The 17,870-nt window shown below is 50.0% G+C and overlaps 8 protein-coding genes across 8 annotated transcripts in view; 4 read left to right on the forward strand and 4 right to left on the reverse strand.

Moving 5' to 3' along the window:
• Positions 1-2,632, forward strand: part of MYCFIDRAFT_152800 (uncharacterized protein) — a gene marked incomplete at its 5' end in the record, with an annotated part of 34,894 nt that extends 32,262 nt beyond the window's left edge. Inside the window, one exon of the mRNA XM_007927006.1 lies at positions 980-2,632. Within this exon, the coding sequence (XP_007925197.1) occupies positions 980-2,523 (1,544 nt within the window). The 3' untranslated portion in view covers positions 2,524-2,632. The remainder of the gene's footprint in view (positions 1-979) is intronic.
• Positions 2,633-2,858: 226 nt separating this feature from the next.
• Positions 2,859-4,262, reverse strand: MYCFIDRAFT_214787 (uncharacterized protein; the record flags this gene model as incomplete). Its single annotated transcript, XM_007927007.1, has 1 exon — positions 2,859-4,262. One exon carries the CDS (start codon positions 4,260-4,262, stop codon positions 3,009-3,011), a length of 1,254 nt encoding a protein of 417 aa, XP_007925198.1. The 3' UTR covers positions 2,859-3,008.
• Positions 4,263-4,981: 719 nt separating this feature from the next.
• On the forward strand, positions 4,982-9,477 carry MYCFIDRAFT_152806 (uncharacterized protein; the record flags this gene model as incomplete). Its single annotated transcript, XM_007927008.1, has 1 exon — positions 4,982-9,477. The coding sequence occupies one exon, from the start codon at positions 4,982-4,984 to the stop codon at positions 8,597-8,599; it is 3,618 nt and encodes a 1,205-aa protein (XP_007925199.1). The 3' UTR covers positions 8,600-9,477.
• Positions 7,560-10,108, reverse strand: MYCFIDRAFT_207330 (uncharacterized protein; the record flags this gene model as incomplete). The annotated part of the gene is made up of 3 exons (XM_007927009.1): positions 7,560-9,053; positions 9,095-9,984; positions 10,019-10,108. The coding sequence occupies 3 exons, from the start codon at positions 10,106-10,108 to the stop codon at positions 8,912-8,914; spliced, it is 1,122 nt and encodes a 373-aa protein (XP_007925200.1). The 3' UTR covers positions 7,560-8,911.
• A 224-nt stretch (positions 10,109-10,332) lies between these two features.
• On the forward strand, positions 10,333-14,330 carry MYCFIDRAFT_173538 (uncharacterized protein; the record flags this gene model as incomplete). The annotated part of the gene is made up of 27 exons (XM_007927010.1): positions 10,333-10,422; positions 10,449-10,821; positions 10,850-10,870; positions 10,903-11,023; positions 11,047-11,105; positions 11,150-11,157; positions 11,182-11,229; positions 11,288-11,398; positions 11,455-11,565; positions 11,620-11,653; positions 11,688-11,771; positions 11,800-11,854; positions 11,882-12,249; positions 12,275-12,294; positions 12,353-12,364; positions 12,396-12,466; positions 12,496-12,601; positions 12,633-13,106; positions 13,135-13,330; positions 13,375-13,386; positions 13,440-13,800; positions 13,839-13,873; positions 13,909-13,938; positions 13,966-14,040; positions 14,067-14,189; positions 14,219-14,287; positions 14,317-14,330. 27 exons carry the CDS (start codon positions 10,333-10,335, stop codon positions 14,328-14,330), a joined length of 3,081 nt encoding a protein of 1,026 aa, XP_007925201.1.
• A 41-nt stretch (positions 14,331-14,371) lies between these two features.
• Positions 14,372-15,623, reverse strand: MYCFIDRAFT_173539 (uncharacterized protein; the record flags this gene model as incomplete). Its single annotated transcript, XM_007927011.1, has 7 exons — positions 14,372-14,409; positions 14,462-14,684; positions 14,736-15,213; positions 15,241-15,364; positions 15,394-15,404; positions 15,435-15,574; positions 15,612-15,623. 7 exons carry the CDS (start codon positions 15,621-15,623, stop codon positions 14,372-14,374), a joined length of 1,026 nt encoding a protein of 341 aa, XP_007925202.1.
• Positions 15,624-15,695: 72 nt separating this feature from the next.
• Positions 15,696-16,502, forward strand: MYCFIDRAFT_173540 (uncharacterized protein; the record flags this gene model as incomplete). The annotated part of the gene is made up of 3 exons (XM_007927012.1): positions 15,696-15,708; positions 15,741-16,174; positions 16,221-16,502. 3 exons carry the CDS (start codon positions 15,696-15,698, stop codon positions 16,500-16,502), a joined length of 729 nt encoding a protein of 242 aa, XP_007925203.1.
• Positions 16,503-16,606: 104 nt separating this feature from the next.
• MYCFIDRAFT_210917 (uncharacterized protein) lies at positions 16,607-17,561 on the reverse strand. The gene has a single exon (XM_007927013.1). The coding sequence runs from the start codon at positions 17,446-17,448 to the stop codon at positions 16,627-16,629; it is 822 nt and encodes a 273-aa protein (XP_007925204.1). The 5' UTR covers positions 17,449-17,561; the 3' UTR covers positions 16,607-16,626.
• Positions 17,562-17,870: the final 309 nt, after the last annotated feature.

The raw sequence follows: 17,870 nt of genomic DNA on the forward strand, positions 1-17,870 counted from the left end.
CTATCGCTAGGTCTTACTAAAAGTTAATAAAAGTTAATAATAGTTAGTATACTAGGAGCTAACCTTTTAGATATATTAGAGGACAAGCAATAGTTATCCTTTGCCTAAACGATAGGCAGGCTATAAAACTGCAAGTAGATGCTATACTTTCTAGCGAAGAAGTCGTAGAGGGACTTAGTCGTCTTAGTATCGGATAGACCCGTAAAACCTTATACTACTCGAATGCAACCGCTCGAAGCGCTCGATATAGTAGGCGTCTTAGTGCTACTAGCTATATTAACTAGCTATATAAGGACATTTCGGGATATCTTAAGACTAAGACGGCGCTTAGCCTTCTCGCTAACGCGCTAAAGGCCTTCGACGATCGATAAATAGACTAGCTTTAGATTACGAGTTAGCGAAGCTAGCGCTCCTACTCTAAATAATTATACTACGATACCCTTCTTATGTTTTAATATAGCTCTTCTTATATTTTAATATAGCTTAGTCCTAGTATTCGTCGTCGATAGCGTCGATATCGATTAAGGCGTACGGCGGATAGCGATAATAATATACTTTCGGCGGGACATAGTTGTTGCACCTAAGACTCGGCTCGCTCGCATACATTCTTTAGTATATATTATTAACCTACGTAGGAATATAGTAGAAGGTTTGTATCCGAGTCGGCTAAGTAATAGAGATATCCGGTAGGCTAATATATACGCCCCTTATACAAACTACTATAAGGGGCGTATATATTAGATATAGAACGCAAAGAAATGCTAAAGCAATAGAATACGCTTTTAGTATTTATTAATACTACTAACTTTATTAACTTCTAGTAGCTCTTATAGCTTCCTACGTCGAAAGAGTAGTATCGGGTAATAGCGACATCTATGCCCGTAATTGGCTAAAAGTTGCTAAGAGTTCACGAAAGTTGCTAAGGGTAACTGAAATTTCATGAAATTTGATTGAGGCGCTGAAGATTCCATTTCCGGAGCTTTGCCACTCTGGAGCTCCGTCCCAGGACTAAAGTCGAATAACCTGCATAGTAGCTACGAGTATCCCGACTTTCCGATGGTGCCAGAGAACTATGGCATCACACACGACGATCACATTCCTGGACGAGTATTGCATCGCTACCTGACTGACTTCGCGAAGAAGTTTGGTGTTTTCAGCAGGACGAGATTCAACACTAGAGTCGAGTCTTTAGAGCCTACCCCAGATGGCGGCTGGAAGATTGAGACTACTGCGGGCGAGAAACAGAGCACTGTGTACAGCAAGAAAGTCATCGTCTCTACCGGTCTGACTTCGCAACCCAATTTTCCACAATACCCTGGAGCAGAGACATTCAATGCACCATACTTCCATGCCAAGGACTTCTGCCGGCGAGGTGACACGATCAAGTCAGCAAAGAAGGCTGTAGTGGTTGGCGGTGCTAAGTCTGCCATGGATGTGGCGTTCGCATATGCAAACGAGGGTGTAGAGGTTGACATGGTAATCAGACCTTCTGGCAACGGACCGGTCTGGATCTCATATCCGTACGTCATGGGCGGCAAGAGATTAGAGAAGCTCCTTCATGTGCGATGGATGACGTGGTTCTCTCCATGTCCTTGGGGAGGCGAGGATGGCTGGAAATGGCCAAGAAAATTCCTTCATGGCACTGCTGTCGGACGATTCCTGGTGGATAAATTTTGGTCAGGTCTTGGTGGAGAAGTGGTGGCAGCAAACGGCTACGACTCACATCCTGAGCTGCAAAAGCTCAAGCCATGGCAGCCGGCCTTCTGGATTGGCTCTGGGCTCAGCATTCACAACTACGATCGTGACTTCTTTGACATGGTCAAGCGAGGCGAGGTCCGGATACACAATGCCGACGTCGAGCGCCTTACTGATCATACCGTCCATCTCACAGATGGCACAGATCTCGAAGCCGATGTCTTGGTCTGCTCAACTGGCTGGAAGAAGGAGCCATCCGTCAAATTTCTCAACTTCGGCACAGCTGGCATTGGTCTCAAACAAACTCCAACAGAACAAGCCAAGCTGGTCACCCAATACGATGAAGAGATCCTCACTCAATTCCCAAGACTACGAGCTCAGCCACCTCTCAACTTCAAGCCCAAGAATGATCCATTCCGCCTTTACAGATTTATGGTCCCTCCAGCACGCATTAACGACCGCAATATCGCTTTCGCCGGTATGGTCTCCTCCGTCTCAACAGCTATCTGTGCCAGCGTACAGGGTCTCTGGATCTCTGCGTTCCTTGATGGTCGCCTCTCACGACTACCCACTTCCGATGAAGAGATCACGAGAGAAATCATGACCCACACTCAATGGGGCAAGTGGAGATATCCTAGTGGTTATGGTGCCAGCTTGCCTGATTTTGTCTTCGATGCAATACCATATACCGACATGATGGTGAAAGATCTTGGTTTGAATCCGAACAGGAAACAAGGCTGGGCTGATTTGACGGAGCCTTACGGACCACCGGACTACGAGGGCTTGATTGACGAGTGGACTCAGAGTAAGCCACAGGCGAAAGCATGAAGATAGAAAGTGCATTATGATTTCCTGGCGAGCTCGATTGATTTATTAGTGCTGCATGTTATTTAGCGTTTGAAAAGGTAGAGTCTGAAGACGATGGAATTCCTCAAACACTTGTCGACTACTCCTTCCCTTGTGCAAAGATTGACAGTGGTACCTAGGTATATCAACTCAAAAGGCGATTCGACCGAGGTCGTCCCTGGTGCAATATTCGTAGGGCAACTTCGCTGATCTCAAAGTTATTAGAGTTTTATCAGCACGACATTGGCTGTAACCCGGTCAAGGGCCGGTATACCGTGACTGAAAATCTACAAATCAGGCACACGAACATGAATGATGAAAGAGCTGAGACGGCTTTGACTACTTAATGAACTTCGGCCATCCATCTTAAGCTGCGAAAGCTACAATTTAAATGCTCGCTCGTGTCATATACATATGTAATGATACACCATCCTCGTATAAATCCGTCATGTCTCCAGAATCGTGCCCTAAATCTCCTTCGCCTTGAAAACAAACATCTTGTTCGAGTCAACACCATTCTTATCCCTCATCTTCTCAACAGTGTCCGTGCCAGCCACAGGCAAGATGACCTCGTATTTCTTGCCTGCAGGCACAGCAGTTCCGTTGACCTGTCCATTCGTCTTCGGTGCATCAACAGCCAAAGGTAAGGTTTCCGGCAGCAAACCAATTTGTTTCAAAGCCGTGGCTTGATCCCAGCTGATATGCTCGTGATACAATCGATCTCCTCGAATGTTGACCACCGCCATCATTGGGATTTCGACTTTGCGGTAGGTAGGTGGCACGCCGGGAAAGAGCCAGTCAGGTGTCTTATCGTGAGTAAATTTGTAAATGAACTCGTCGACGACCCTGTCGACGCCAACTGTTCGGCTAATGAGTTCGAGCTCGGTATCGTCAGGGTTGGCAAATATGAAGTGGTCTCGGTAGAAGTTTGTCAGATTCTTGCGTCCAATGCCACCTGTTAATGTTGGAATGTGGTTGACATAAGGCTCTTCCACCATTGTCGCCATCGTGTTTTCGACGCTTCGATTCTCGAACTCGTAGTATGTGTGCTCGTCCCAGAGCAGTTCCAGATCAAAGTATGGCCCGTTCATCCTTTGCTTCAAAAAGGTCAGATTGCGAGTATGTGATACAGCCTCGGTACCATAATGGAAGTCTTTGTAGAATGGTACTGCGAATCGGCCGTTTTCTATCGATGCGTACTCGTAGATCTTGCTATCAGGTGTCGATCTGAGCTTTGTGTCTGATTTGCCGGTCAAGTGATATATGGTCGGGATCGAGGTTGATGCCGCCAGGCGTGCATGGTGTGAGGCCTCGGCGTAGACCGCAGCAACCACAATGCGATCTTTAAGTGTTTCCAGAGCAGAAGCAGATTTCAAGAACAATTCAGGGTCGTAGCAGACGAGGCCAATCGTTTCTTTTGGCTCGCATTCGTCACATTCGCTTAATTTCGCGACTGCAGTCTTCAAAGCACTCGAATCGGCATGAGGCCGAATCTCAGCAACGCAGTAGCCTTCTTCCGCCCACTTCATTCGGAGACCAGGAATACCATCCTCGATTTCAAGCGGAGTCTCTGAGTCGTTGTAGGGAGCAAGCACGATTAAGCCAGGCCCCGTGCCCTTGCGCGATAGAGGTCGTACAATTGTCAAGCCTTCGGCGACTTTCTCGGGCTTCATGGGGGAGATGGGCTGGGGAGGCCCTGATCCATATGCGAATTCTGGCATGTTGTGTTCCGTGAAAGCGTTCAAAATTTGGATTCAAGTAAGAGTTGAACAGGCCCTCTTCCTGCTTTAGCATCAAGTCCACACTGATTGCTCCTCCGCAGACTGAAAAGTGATTCGTGAAGGGTGAGATATCAATGCTTAGGATAGATATCAAACAGTTCCATCCAGCCCGCGTGAGGTCCAGATAAGGCACTGTTCCTTCAAGCAAGGATGCGTGCAGTGGTGATATCTGGTATGCAGGCGAGCTGGCTTCCAAGCTGACCAAAATCGAAGCGTCAATGGCTCCGGCCAGAGCTGCAAGGTGAGGTTGCCACAATTGTGTGCACGAAGGGCCGAGGAAGATTGGGTGCGATAGCCGATGGCGGAGAAGGGGTCGGTAGAGGGTCGATTCACTCGGGTCATGCGTCGGATAATGCACCTGCTCGATCAGACGGTTAATAATGTACCTACTTGCAGTCGTACAAAATATAGGCATAGATAAGGCGACAGAAATGAGCCGACTCCGACCCTAGTATCTTTGTCTCCGAGGAGCCGAACGATCAGGCTGAAGCGAGGCGACGCGACATAGCGAATGATGCGACGCTCGGACGTTCTTTCCGCGGTTCGCGTGCCCGCCGCGTGAACGCGTCGCAAACACTGCACGTCCCACTCACACTCACACCACATATTATCATTGGAGTCACCACAACGCCGCGCCATAGCAGGCGCTCCAGGCCAAGATGTACATCAAGCAGATCATCATCCAGGGCTTCAAGTCGTACAAGGACCAGACCGTCATCGAGCCCTTCTCGCCCAAGCACAATGTCATCGTCGGCCGCAATGGCTCAGGCAAGAGCAACTTCTTCGCTGCCATCCGCTTCGTGCTCAGCGACAAATACACCCAGCTCAGTCGCGAAGATCGCCAAGGCCTGCTGCATGAAGGTGCGGGCTCGGCGGTGATGAGCGCGTACGTGGAGATCATCTTCGACAACAGCGATGACCGTTTCCCTACCAACACCCCGGAAGTCGTCCTCCGACGCACCATTGGCCAGAAGAAGGACGAGTACAGCTTGAACCGCAAGAACACCACCAAGCAGGAAGTCATGAACATCCTAGAGAGCGCAGGCTTCAGTCGCAGCAACCCATACTACATCGTCCCGCAAGGCCGTGTCACAGCAATCACAAATATGAAGGACCACGAGCGTCTGAACATGCTCAAGACTGTCGCCGGTACCGAGGTCTACGAGAGCAGGAGGGCTGAGTCGCAGAAGATTATGGACGAGACGGGCCTGAAGCGTGCCAAGATTGACGACCTGCTCGATGGTATTCGCACCCGTTTGGGCGAGCTTGAGGAAGAGAAGGAGGAGCTGCGCGCATTCCAGGACAAGGATCGCGAACGCCGGTGCTTGGAGTACACAATTCAGCACAAAGATCAGGAAGCCCTCGAAGAGCTGATTGCCGAGATCGACGACCGACGCGATGGTGGGGTGGAGCAGAACGAGGAGAATCGCGATGCGCTGAAGCAGGCTGAGCAACAGCTGGACGACATTGACGCTCAAATTGCCAGTCTTGAGCAGCAAATGCGTCTCCTCTCCCAAGAACAAGCACAATATAAAGAGGAGCGCGTTGAAGCTTCCAGGACGAAAGCACAGATCGAATCGAACCTGCAGGGTATGCAGGACAATCTTGCAGCCACTCAGCAGGCACAGAAAGAGAGAGCAAATGAGCTGCAAAACGTGCAAAACGAGATCAAGCAGCGCGAAATGGAAATGGCCCAGCTAATACCGCAGTTCAATGCCAAGCGCGAACAGGAACGAGATCTGAAGCGCCAGATCAACGATTTAACGAGCACGATGCAACGCCTCTACGCCAAGCAAGCACGTGTCAGTCAATATCGCACCAAGAAGGAGCGCGACGATTTCCTGAAGAAGCAGATTTCTGAGATCAATGAGTCTCTCGCAACTCGAAAGGCCATCTCCATGCAAGCGCAAGAGGATATCACCGAGCTGGAGTCGCAGATCTCCCAGCTTGAGACAGATATCGCTGAGCTCCGTCATCGCATTGAAAATCGTGGCGACGAGCAGCAGAACATCTCAGCGGAATTACAGGAAATCAAGGATGAGCACGAGCAATTCGTCGACCAGCGAAAGGAACTCTGGCGTGAAGAGGCCAAGCTTGACTCAGTGATTGCCAATGCTCGACAGGAATACGATAAAGCCGAGCGGTTCCTCAGCCACATGATGGACCAGAACACTGCGCGTGGTCTCGCTTCCGTACGACGAATAGTCCAACGAGAAGGTATCGAAGGCGCGTATGGACCGCTTGGCGAGCTGTTCCAATGCAAAGACACATACAAGACGGCTGTGGAAGTCACTGCAGGTGCATCTCTGTTCCACTACGTCGTTGACACGGACGAAACGGCGGAGAAGATTATCAAGACCTTGCAACAGGAGAGAGGTGGACGAATAACATTCACACCGCTCAACAGAATCAAAATTAAGCCTATCGAGGTCCCCAAGGCTAGCGACGCATTGCCGTTGCTCAGTAAGCTAAGATACGACCAACGCTTCGAGCAGGCTATGCAGCAAGTTTTCGGGAAGACAATCGTCTGTCCGAATCTGCAGGTCGCAGCACAGTACGCTCGTAGCCATGCCGTAAGTGCCATCACCCCAGATGGCGATCGCTCGGACAAGAAAGGTGCTTTGACGGGAGGTTTCCACGATACCCGAAGCTCTCGTATGGATGGCATCAAAAGATTCACCGAAGCCCGCGAGGAGCTTGAGCAAGTCACTAGCCGAAAGGAGGAAATCCGTCACGAATTGCAGAGAATTGACCAAAAGGTTACCAAAGCCAAGAGCAATCTTCAGAAAATCGAGCAGAAGCGTGTCCAAATAGAAGGAGGATACGGTCCGCTCAGGGAGGAGCTGCGGCGAAAAGAGTATGAGTTGCAACACCGACGTGATGAGCTCGACCGCAAGATCCAAGCCCGCGAGAATGTCGACAGCCTTTTGAACGATTTGAGCAACCATCTCGATGGCTACCAATCCGAATTGCAGAGTGACTTTAAGAAAGCCCTTAGCAATCAGGAGGAACGCGAGTTGGAGACTGTCACAGCCCAGTTGCCAGATCTGAAGAAGCAGTACAATCAAATACACGGCGAAACGGCCACAATGGAGGCTCAGAAGAGAAATCTTGATGATCTTCTTACCGTCAATCTGAAGCCTCGCCTTAACGAATTACAGAGTATCGACCTAGATGCCAGTGTCGCTGGAGACGGCAGCAGTAGCGCAAAGGTCAAGGACCTCAAGAGTGATCTCAAGCGCATCGAGAAGCGTCTGGCGAACATTGATGCCAAGCTCGCCGAGATCGAGGAATCTATGGACAGCGCTGTGGAGCAGCGAGCAACTGCTGAAGCCGCACGAACATCCAAGAAAGCGGAAGTGGAGAAGCTTGAATCTGCAATCCGCAACCATGCGAGGAGCATCGAGAAAGGCGCCCAAAAGCGACAAGGCTATGCGACCCGTCTTGCGGACGTGCAGGCACAGATTCGGAACTTGGGTGTGCTGCCCGATGCAGCCTTCACCGCTCAATACACGAAGATGAGCAGTGATACGGCGACGAAGAAGCTTCATAGGGTGCAAGAGTCCCTCAAGAAATACGGTCATGTCAACAAGAAGGCATTCGAGCAGTACACGCAATTCGAGCGACAGCGGGAGCATCTTGAGCAGCGCCGCAAGGAGCTTGACAGCAGTGACTCCAGCATTCGTGATCTGATCGACGTCCTCGATCAGCGCAAGGATGAGGCGATCCAGCGCACGTTCAAGCAGGTCAGCAAGGAGTTTGCTGACATCTTCGAACGTCTTGTCCCCGCGGGCAAGGGCCGTCTGATCATTCAGCGTCGCAGCGACATGCACGTAAACGGCAATGGCGCTGCTGGCGATGAGAGTGAAGACGAAGAGCGACGTTCTGGCGTCGATAATTATATCGGCATCGGCATTTCCGTCTCCTTCAACAGTAAGCACGATGAGCAGCAGCGCATCCAGCAATTGTCTGGTGGACAGAAGTCTCTGTGCGCGTTGGCACTCGTATTTGCCATTCAAGCTTCGGATCCAGCGCCCTTCTACCTGTTCGACGAGATCGATGCCAACCTGGACGCACAGTATCGTACTGCCGTCGCCGAGCTTCTTAAGCAGAGCAGTCAGACAGGACAATTCATCTGCACGACGTTCAGACCAGAGATGCTGCATGTGGCCGAGAAGTGCTACGGTGTCAGCTATCTTAGCAAGGCCAGTACCATCGACGTTGTCAGTCGAGATCAAGCTCTTAGTTTCGTGGAGGGCCAGATTTCTGGCAAGTAAAATGAGGAGGAAGAAGACGATACCCAATGATCATTGCTCTTTGAAGCCCATATGAATGTCGATGCATACCAGTGCATTCGAAGAAGATCACGTTTGCTAGATACCGAACGACCATGTAGAATATCGAATGGCAAGTTATATGAACCACATCCGCAATATCTCCATCCGAGGGCCTCAAGTGACGTCTCGGACGAAGGGAGGCACGGAGAGGTTCAGCATTAAATCGCATCAAGATCTGTGGACATTCCAAGCACGCCAATCATTCTTGGCTCTCAATGAGCAGAGGCTTGTACTTACGTCGTCGAATCTTGATCAATGCTTGGTCTGATTCTGCGCTCCGCTGAAGGTACTCTGACCGTGCAAATTCTTGGTCAATTTCGGAAGTTCAGTCGGGATTGCCATTGAGGCAAGGACGATTGCTTTTGCGTTTCTGAGCCGTAGCTGTATCGCCATGCTCAATATGAATGAACATTCTCTTTCTAGTAATATGGCAACCTTGACCTTGGGTCTGGATTCCATTCCTCATTTTCCATGCTTACTCTCAGCTCTTCCACCAATGGCAAAATTTCCTGCATGTACGCCTCCTCATCCATGATCCTCTTGGCCGGCTGCGCTTCCAAGTTGAAGGCTTGGGCGACTCCATCGTAACTCCACGTCCACCACGTCTCCTCAGGATTCGCGGGAATCTTATCGTATCTTTCCAAATGATCGATCTTGAGCATCAGTCCTATCAAACGATTATACCATGTCTTGAAACTGCCTTTTACCAACGCGACGTTGCGAACGAATGTGAACTTCTTGACGTTGGTGAGGGAGCGGAGGAGATTGACGATTTCGGCTGTGAAGTCGAAGAGGTAATGCCAGTTGCTCGACCTTCGAAGTACGATTGTGAGGTTATCCAGGCTCAAATTCTTGATCCCGAAAGGGTGTTGGCCCCAGTCATGAAGTTGTGTGAAATGTCTTGCGTCGGCGACGAATGCGATCGATCGGATGGCTTCAATTTGCTTCGGATGGAGAATGGAGATTCGTTCGGGAATTTTGAAGAAGAGATTCGATACGATAAAGTTCGCGCGAGTGAGGGCGAGAAGACTGCTATCTTGATAGAACTGCTTGCACACGAGAAGAGGTGCGAGGAGGCTGCTGGCGCTGTAGTCCTCGTTGTGGAAGATGCCTCCCAGCAGTCCCTGTCCTAGGAAGCCTTTGGCTTGAAAATTGGAATCGAAGACGTGCTCTAGGATAGCTGATCTGATCTCGGCAGGGAGTGTGAAGAAGGTCACTTGCTGATCAGGCCTCGCAGATTGATTCATTGTTGTTGTTCCTTTGAACATTCCTTCTCCGAGCTCTGGAGTACGGACAGGACTGGCCTTCGTGCTGCGTGGAGAGAGCTAAGCGGGCGGCGTATCGTCGTACCTCCTCCACAACTACCCTTCCAGGCCGTGAGGGGGCCCATCGGAGGATATGTATAGGCTTAGCATGTGAAAGCGCCATTGAGAATTTCCGGGACCGCATTTTAGAAAAACCCGCTCGGACGGGGTGTGCCTGTGTTTAGAATAAGCTTCCCTCTTATCTGATCATCTTGCATAGTGGGGTCTGGCCCGGGCCCGTCGCGTCTACTGTATTCTACATCACACTGCCTGGTCAGTAAATCTTCGCGGACGAATAGTCTATACAAACCTGTGGAGACAGCGGTTGCTGAAGGAGCATGCAGCGTCGGGCGGTGTAACCAACCTGACATGGCAGCAAGCCATCGAGGAAGCAATGTGCTTTGGCTGGACAGATGGACAGGGACGAAAGCTGAACGAGGCTACTTAATGGGCCGCCGCGTATGCTGGCTCTGCCGAAGCTCAAGCTCCAGAGGATTTTCTGGCTGAGCTTGCGAAGGTGCCTTCTGCTCAGTGCTCAGGCTGCGTGGGACGCTTTGAACAAGCAGAATCGCTATGCCATATACTTCCGCCTTACTGCCTTGAAAACTCCCGCTGGGAGGCGGAAGCGCATTGCGGCTTTTGTCGATATTCTGGCGAGAGGCGATATGCCACTGCCGCAGAAGAAGGTGCCTCCAAGAGTTATATGCTCAGCGTATTTTCGGCCATTTGATACGGTCTTGACTCGATTTTGGATGTTCTTGGTGCTGGTCGAGCGCGGTGCGGAGCGGAGCAGTCAGTATGCACTGAGGCTCTGTATGCTTGGGGGTCGAAAGAGGAATCATTATTTAGAGCTCAAATGTGCAGGTCAAACCGAACAGATTTAGAGACCTACACTTCACCCTCCTCGGTGTAGCTCGGATACAGTCTAGAATCGTCGAGTATTGCCGCAGCTTGCTACACTCGGAAATACTGCCAAAGGGGTACAGAATATTCCTACGTCCGAGGCCATACAGGCTTTATCCCTACAGACGACTCCCGCACCTGAGATTCGCCGCTTTGAGTGTTGCCTACATTTCTGGACAGCAGCTTGGTCAAACTAGCATCGGTGTTCAATCCCTATATGGCCCGGCCGGGGGGCAAGAGTCTGTAGTAGCCCTTTCTGGTTAATCAGCATTTTCATGCCTAGAAGGCAAGGTTTGAACTTTGATCATTTGATAGCGCAGCCTGCGCAGGGCAAGAGAACCCCGGTATTTAGTTCTATCCCTGGTCGGTAATACGGAAAGCCGATCACTTAGTAAACCCTTCTTAAACACAACAACTTGAGAAGAATATTGTCCTACTTTTTACGCTGGCAGATTTCTCAGATTCTGTAGATATATTCTTGATACCTTCATTGGTCTCTAACCAAAATATCGAAATCTTTTTCTGGAAGATGGTGTTGTTGGACCCAGAACAGTAGACCTTTAAGCTGGAGAGAATTGCTATTATAAGCGATCGGCTTTTGGTGTCACCACGGGGCGCCCACGGGGCCTGTCACTAGCTGCCGAAACCCCGGATACTTACACCGGGTCCTTAGGAGCCCTGTGTTCCCTCGGACCCACGGTTTCTAAACGAGGGTATATACGTTATACACCACTGATCTTATTTGTTCTCGAGCTCTACGCTAGACCAACAGACACCTTGTACAACTGTCGCTCCCCTCGAGGAAATCGCTTGTTCTGCAGTGGATCGAACAGAGCATCGCATCGTGTCGGAGCACCACCGCAAGCAGCTGACGATGGAAGATTTCAAACGACGACCAGGAGCATGTGAATTTTGCCGAGTCAAGAAGTTCAGGTGTATGTCCCTCCATGGCCGTTGAGGACAACGAATTTGTTCTGACAGCATTCAGGTAATGGGGGACTTCCGCAATGTCAAGCTGCAAGGTGAGAACTGATGCATTTTCGATTTTGCCCGGAACCCGCGTTGACCAGGTGCATGTAAAGTTGACGCAGCAGAAATGTACTTATTTGCCGTCCAAGAAGCGTGGACGGCGACCTAAGTGCTTACAGCCATCGATAATCGCCAGTACAGATACTTCAGATGAATGGTGGAAGCTGCCTATAACGCCTTCCAGTCCACCAGATACATCAACATCGCGATTAGCTACCTCGTCCGATCTGTTTTCTGAGGTCACAGAGCGCTGGATATCTTTGGAAAGCAATCCCGACGGTGGGGCTATCGATATCGCCGGTCAGGACTGGTTCAATTTTCTGGCAACACCAAATCAGCTGCTATCGGAGCCAGGTGATGTGCTCGTCGATTGCTTGAGCCGAGGTGAAGATCTCCCGAGTTGCACTTTAGGTACGATACCTTACCTCCAACGTGGCTGCTGGTTTAACGATTGCAGCAGACACGCCAAGTGGCGAAGCACGCAGGCAAAAGTCATGTAGTCAAAGCCCTACCCTTCCGTATGTCGAGTGCAACTCTCGACCACCTGCCTCCTCTTACCAAGATGTATTGCGTCAGATAGTCGACTCGCGACGGCTCGAGGGATATATCAGCCTTGATTTGGGCACGTCAATCGAAAGCGCTTTGGCAAGCTGGTCCTCCTTTGACGATCACCGATCAACGACTTTGCCAGGAAACCCCTTGGCCGGTTACACAGCAGCTAAAACTGCGATAGAAAGTACGCAAGATGCCCCAGAAAGCTTCTGAAGCTATCGCTAACGGCTGCATTCTATAGCCTTTTGCACTCGGCCCTTCAGGTAAGAAACATAGTCATGGGAAATATCAATATCGCTCTCTCTAAACATTTCAGCAGAGGTGCTCGTTGCATGAATCTAACCAAGTTACTGAAGATGACCAAAGAGGTCTTTCAAGACCGCAACTGCCATGCAGAGAAAATAATCACCGTTCACTCTGCCATCGCTTCTGGCATCATACTAAAACAGACAAATGACGATGGTCAAGAGCGTCGTGCAACTGCTCTCGCTCACTATCGCCACGCGCTCTCTTATATTGCCCAGCTGCAATGTGACAAAAAGTCCATGTCAGCTTTTAAGGTAAGTTTTTCGAGCACTCGTCTTCTCTGCCTTCGTACTGACCATATAGGCCATTGTGCTCTTGGTAGGGCTCACCGCTGTGCTCGATACTCTCGACTGGTAGGTAGCTGATTCAACCACGGTCTAGCTTGTTGCTGCGATTCACCTATCGCCATCAGATGTCGACCAGCTGCTAGACAATGCTAGCTCTCGCGCTCAGTCTCGGGAATTCCACCTTTGCCCGAGCACAAGTATCGGAACTAGCAACGATACAGATCAAGAAGAACTAAGAAATTCATTTTGGTTGTTGTACACTATCGAAAAGCCAACTCGAATGGAAAGGGGTGACATCTCGGTAAGTCTGTATTATCATTGTGACTCCTTCCAGAGACGGCTATCGGTTCCAAGAACTAACGCCCGAACAGGCACTAAACGATAATTTCATTGGTTTAGAGGTCCCAAAGAATCTCATTCGTCCAAGCGACGACACCGATCGCGAATTCCTGATACATGTTCGACTCGCTCAATTATGCTCAAGAATGCTTGGGAAACTTTACAGCAAAGCTGCTTGCAATCTTGCTCACGACGCGCTCGCTGAAGAAATTCAGCTCGTGATTGCTTCTGCGACCGAATGGATTGAAGATGCTCGTGCCATACAACCAAATGACAAGAGCGTTCTAAGCTGCCGCACAACCTGGACCTGGTACCTGTTGCTACTTTACATATTCAATCGCTCCCTGGCACTGCCGTCAGATTCGGTAGCACGGCAGACAGTTGAGCTGATGGTTAGCACCTACACTTCAGAGATCCTGGAGTCTTTAGTCTACGAAGACCCGCAAACTGTACAAAGAGAACCGTGAGTGAAGATACGTCGAACGGGATTGGACGTTTGGCTAAAGATAAGAACTAGGACGTTTCTCAGCGCCGCGACAACTGCATTCTGCATTTCCGCGTGTTCGTTTGGTGTGAACACTGACAGCACGATTCAATTCCGACAGCTGGGCTTCGCGCTGGGATTTTTTGCAAGATTGGACCAGAACGAGAAAGTTTTGTGGTGGGACGAACTCAGTGCTGTTGTAGGACTTGTACAGCCTAAAGTCCATCCGCGGGACCACAGAGCAGTAGCCTGTCAACCGCCAGTGCACAATCTTTTGCATTGCCAAGGTGGAGAACAGAAGTCTCAGACAACGCTTGCTCTATGCCGTTCATAAGATGGATGCAGATATTATTAGCTTGGGAAAGGTCTGAACTCCCATCATCGCCGAGATTTAACAGGAAGCAACTGACTTGGCTTTCAGAGAGTGAGAACGCTTGCAAACACACGTCCCAGATAATGGAACTTGAGATACTAATGCGCATATCGATCGTTCTTCTATACCATTGTCTTACGCATCATAGATCAACGCATTATCAATGTTCAAAGCTCATCATCTTCAAACCGTTAGCGATCGGTTTATGAGCTGGTTCCCAAGCACCAGCGACACATGAAACCGAGTCCCCAGTCTTAGTTTGCCCCAGCACCGTCTTGCTCGATGTTTTGTTGCTAATGTAGCTAGTATCGGCTTTGGCCAGCATATACAGGCAATGCAGAGAATGCTCCCAATTTCGACTCTTGCTATCGAGAAGCATTGACTCCTTGCCCATCGAGCGGACGTGTTTGTGCCAGACATACGCACAATGGCTGAAATGATACGCGCCCTTTCGCCGCCTTGTCAGTGCTCGTCCTAATGATGGGGGGTTCTAACGTACCTTGGTGTAGTAAGGAGATATCCTGCCTTTCAGCAACTCCTCATGCGGAATGATTTGAGTTGCTTCCGCATCTCGATAGAACGTCCAGTTGCCTTGTGCGAAAAGTACGTCGGAGAGTTCTTTGTGCTTGCATTCAGCGCGGACCCAATCGGTTGCCATGACATCAAACACACAGCCTAGCCGCCAGGTGATTAAAATCTGCCAGTGTGGTACACGGTCCATCTTGATTCGCTCACCTTTGGCCTCAGCTTCTTGCCAGGAAGATCCGCAATTTCCAAGATCAAACTTCTGTGGCCCTGACATGGCGTCCAGAGCTGTGAGGCGGTTGGTAAATAATAAGCCGATGGCAATGCTGAGTGCCGCGGTTGCAAGTAGAAAGCTCAGGAGTGATATTGTGCATATTCCCGAAAGCACCTTCCTCCACATCACTCGCTTCTTTGCTGATTCTAAAGGTTGCCTGCATTTGTCCTGTGGTGTGCTCGACTCGTCAAGGCAAAAACTACACTTTGAGTCGCTGTAATCGGGGAAGGACAAGGTTTGGGTCGATGATCCAGCGAGTGACATGTTCGCAGCGCAGTGCACACGGTTTTTGCTATACCAAATGAGCAAGAATGCTTGGTGTAAAAGTCCTCAGAGCATTGTTGGATTAGTGGAGAACCTGACATCGCTCTTTACAAGGATGTTCACGTCTTGAGTTACCGTTCGGAAAATATCAGTGCTTTGTAAAAAAGCGAAGCCGTGTCTTCCACTAGCACGGCCACTCTCGGAAATTTTACATGGGAATAAGCCAGGGGCGTCAACATCGAGCTCATAGCTCTAGAGATGAGGACTTGGTGTGTCTATCGCATCTTCATGGTCGTGACGAACAGTTTGCACGTGCTTTGCCATTATCACTGCACCTTAATTCATTCTTAGCATCATTTCGATTGAATCACAGCCTATAACCATATTCCAACCAACATGACTTTATCCGGTCCCGCTTCATACGAATTGATGAGAAGATAGAAAGACAAAGCCTAGCATTGAACTCAGAAGAGCTCGAATGGTCCAGCGACGATGGTTACGAATATCCTCACCCAAAATCTAGATGGCTCTCGGGCAACGTTCTGAGCATAATCGTCTCACTGACAGCTCTTGCCTTGACGGTGAGCGCCATCTTTACACGCCACCATGAAAAACTCCAAGCGGTTGCTAGTGAACGGATCTCCCTTGGAACTTGCGGCCGAAATTGGCAGGAGGCTGAAGCAAACGGATGTGTTTACGATGTCATGATGACAGCTTGGATGAAACCACAATGCTACGATAAAGAGCTCTCCGATGCGTTCTTCTATCGCGATTCTGGGAACTGGACGTTCTATCACGATTCCGCCGGAAAAGATGTCATGCCTCATGATGAATTGTTCCGGGGTCGGTATACGGAGTATTGGGTTCAGGTAGGTGTGAGAATTGCTAGCGTTGGATTATATTGCTGATTTCATTCGACAGGGCACATACCATTTTAGTCATTGCTCTTATATTTGGGCGAAGCAGCTGAAACAGATGGGCAAGAAGCCTATGGTTCTTGATTCCAAGTCTAGGAATTGGTACCACACTCTTCACTGTGCGAATATGCTGGCGGCGGCGAATACTACGTACCTTGACGGAAGGGCGTCTTCACATGCGAAACTTGGTACGAGTTCGATTGATTGTATTGTGGGCGATTGGTCGACGTTTGAATCCATTCCTGCCGAGTTGCAGAAGGGAGCGGGTCCATTGAAGGAGGAGTAAATAAGAGAGGAGCCTATAGTAGTGCCATCTGTCATACCACTCCTGTTTCTGTCGCCAGTGAAGGAGGAAGAGGGGATATAGTTCAAGGCAATCGCGAAATATCTGACACTGAGACCATTGATTGTTACACCCTCAGTAATTTTCCTCCATCGACGACGGTTACAGTCCCGCTTGCATAAGAGCTCTTCATAAAATACAAGTACGCCTCTGCCACTTCCTCTGGCGTACCAACGGTGTTCGTCAAAGTGGTGAGCCGAAACTGAGCCATTCTCTCCTCCAGGACTACAGGATCAAGTTCGTCGGTCGCCATACCCTTCACGGCTCCTGGTATGACGGCGTTCACCCGAATTGGCTGCAAATCTAAAGCAAAGCCTCGTGTCAGACCGAAAATGCTGGACATGATTCCAGCCATGACACTCCATCCCGGAGACGGCTTTATAGCTTGCGTACCTCCCGTAAGCGTTAGCGAGCTTAGTGCAGACTTCGTCATGTAAGCCGGAAGTAGCTTAGCTAACATGATAGGAGCTATTATTCGTACAGTCTGCATTGCTTGGACCTGGTCCGGTGTCACATCCTCCAGACCGGGGATCGAAATCCTGTTCCCAGCCGTGAAGATGACATGGTCGAGCTTGTATTCCCCGTTCACGGTTACTGCTTCCAGGAGCAGTCGAAGCGTGGATTCCTGCAGAGACAAGTCGCTGAGATCGCAGAGGTGGCCGGAGACTGCCGGATTAGGTATGCCGGAAGCACGTCGTAGAGGACTTGCAATCTTGTTCAGGCGCAGTAAAGAGGTGTGGAGCTTGCTCTCGGTGCTTCCGGTAATTGTCACGATTGCTCCATGCTCGATAGCGGCCTCAGCAACACAAATGCCTATGCCGGAGGTCCCGCCGATGATCAAGACTTTGCGATTCTGGAGTTTGTTGATGTACTGTAGCGTAGGCTCCATGGCGCGTGGGTGTTTCGTGCGGGATGCGAGCGGGCGTGCTCATACCTTCGTTTTGCAAGAGGGTGGCCCTGGCCCTTGGCCGTAACTTAGTCATCTCTGACAGCGTTCTGTCCTTGCAGCACATCGACTCTCAACACTTGCAGATTTTGTGAAGAAGTCCGACGTTAATGTAAGCAGTGCTGGGCCGACGCGGCTAAATGCGGATGCGGTTGCGCTAGCCGGGATTATAGAACCTAATATGCAGGACAGGACTTCTTTCTTCACACTCCACCTCCACCATCACTTGCTAGCTGCATTCGAACATCACGGCCATTAAGCTGACGCCTTATGGATTAGGGTGGATGACCAATTCAGGGCTTGGCGCCATGCAGACAGTCCCATGGCCCCGGATCTCTCGCGTTACACTGTGTCGGACTCGAGTC

Source organism: Pseudocercospora fijiensis (assembly GCF_000340215.1).
Source record: "Pseudocercospora fijiensis CIRAD86 unplaced genomic scaffold MYCFIscaffold_3, whole genome shotgun sequence".
Lineage (NCBI taxonomy): Eukaryota > Fungi > Ascomycota > Dothideomycetes > Mycosphaerellales > Mycosphaerellaceae > Pseudocercospora > Pseudocercospora fijiensis.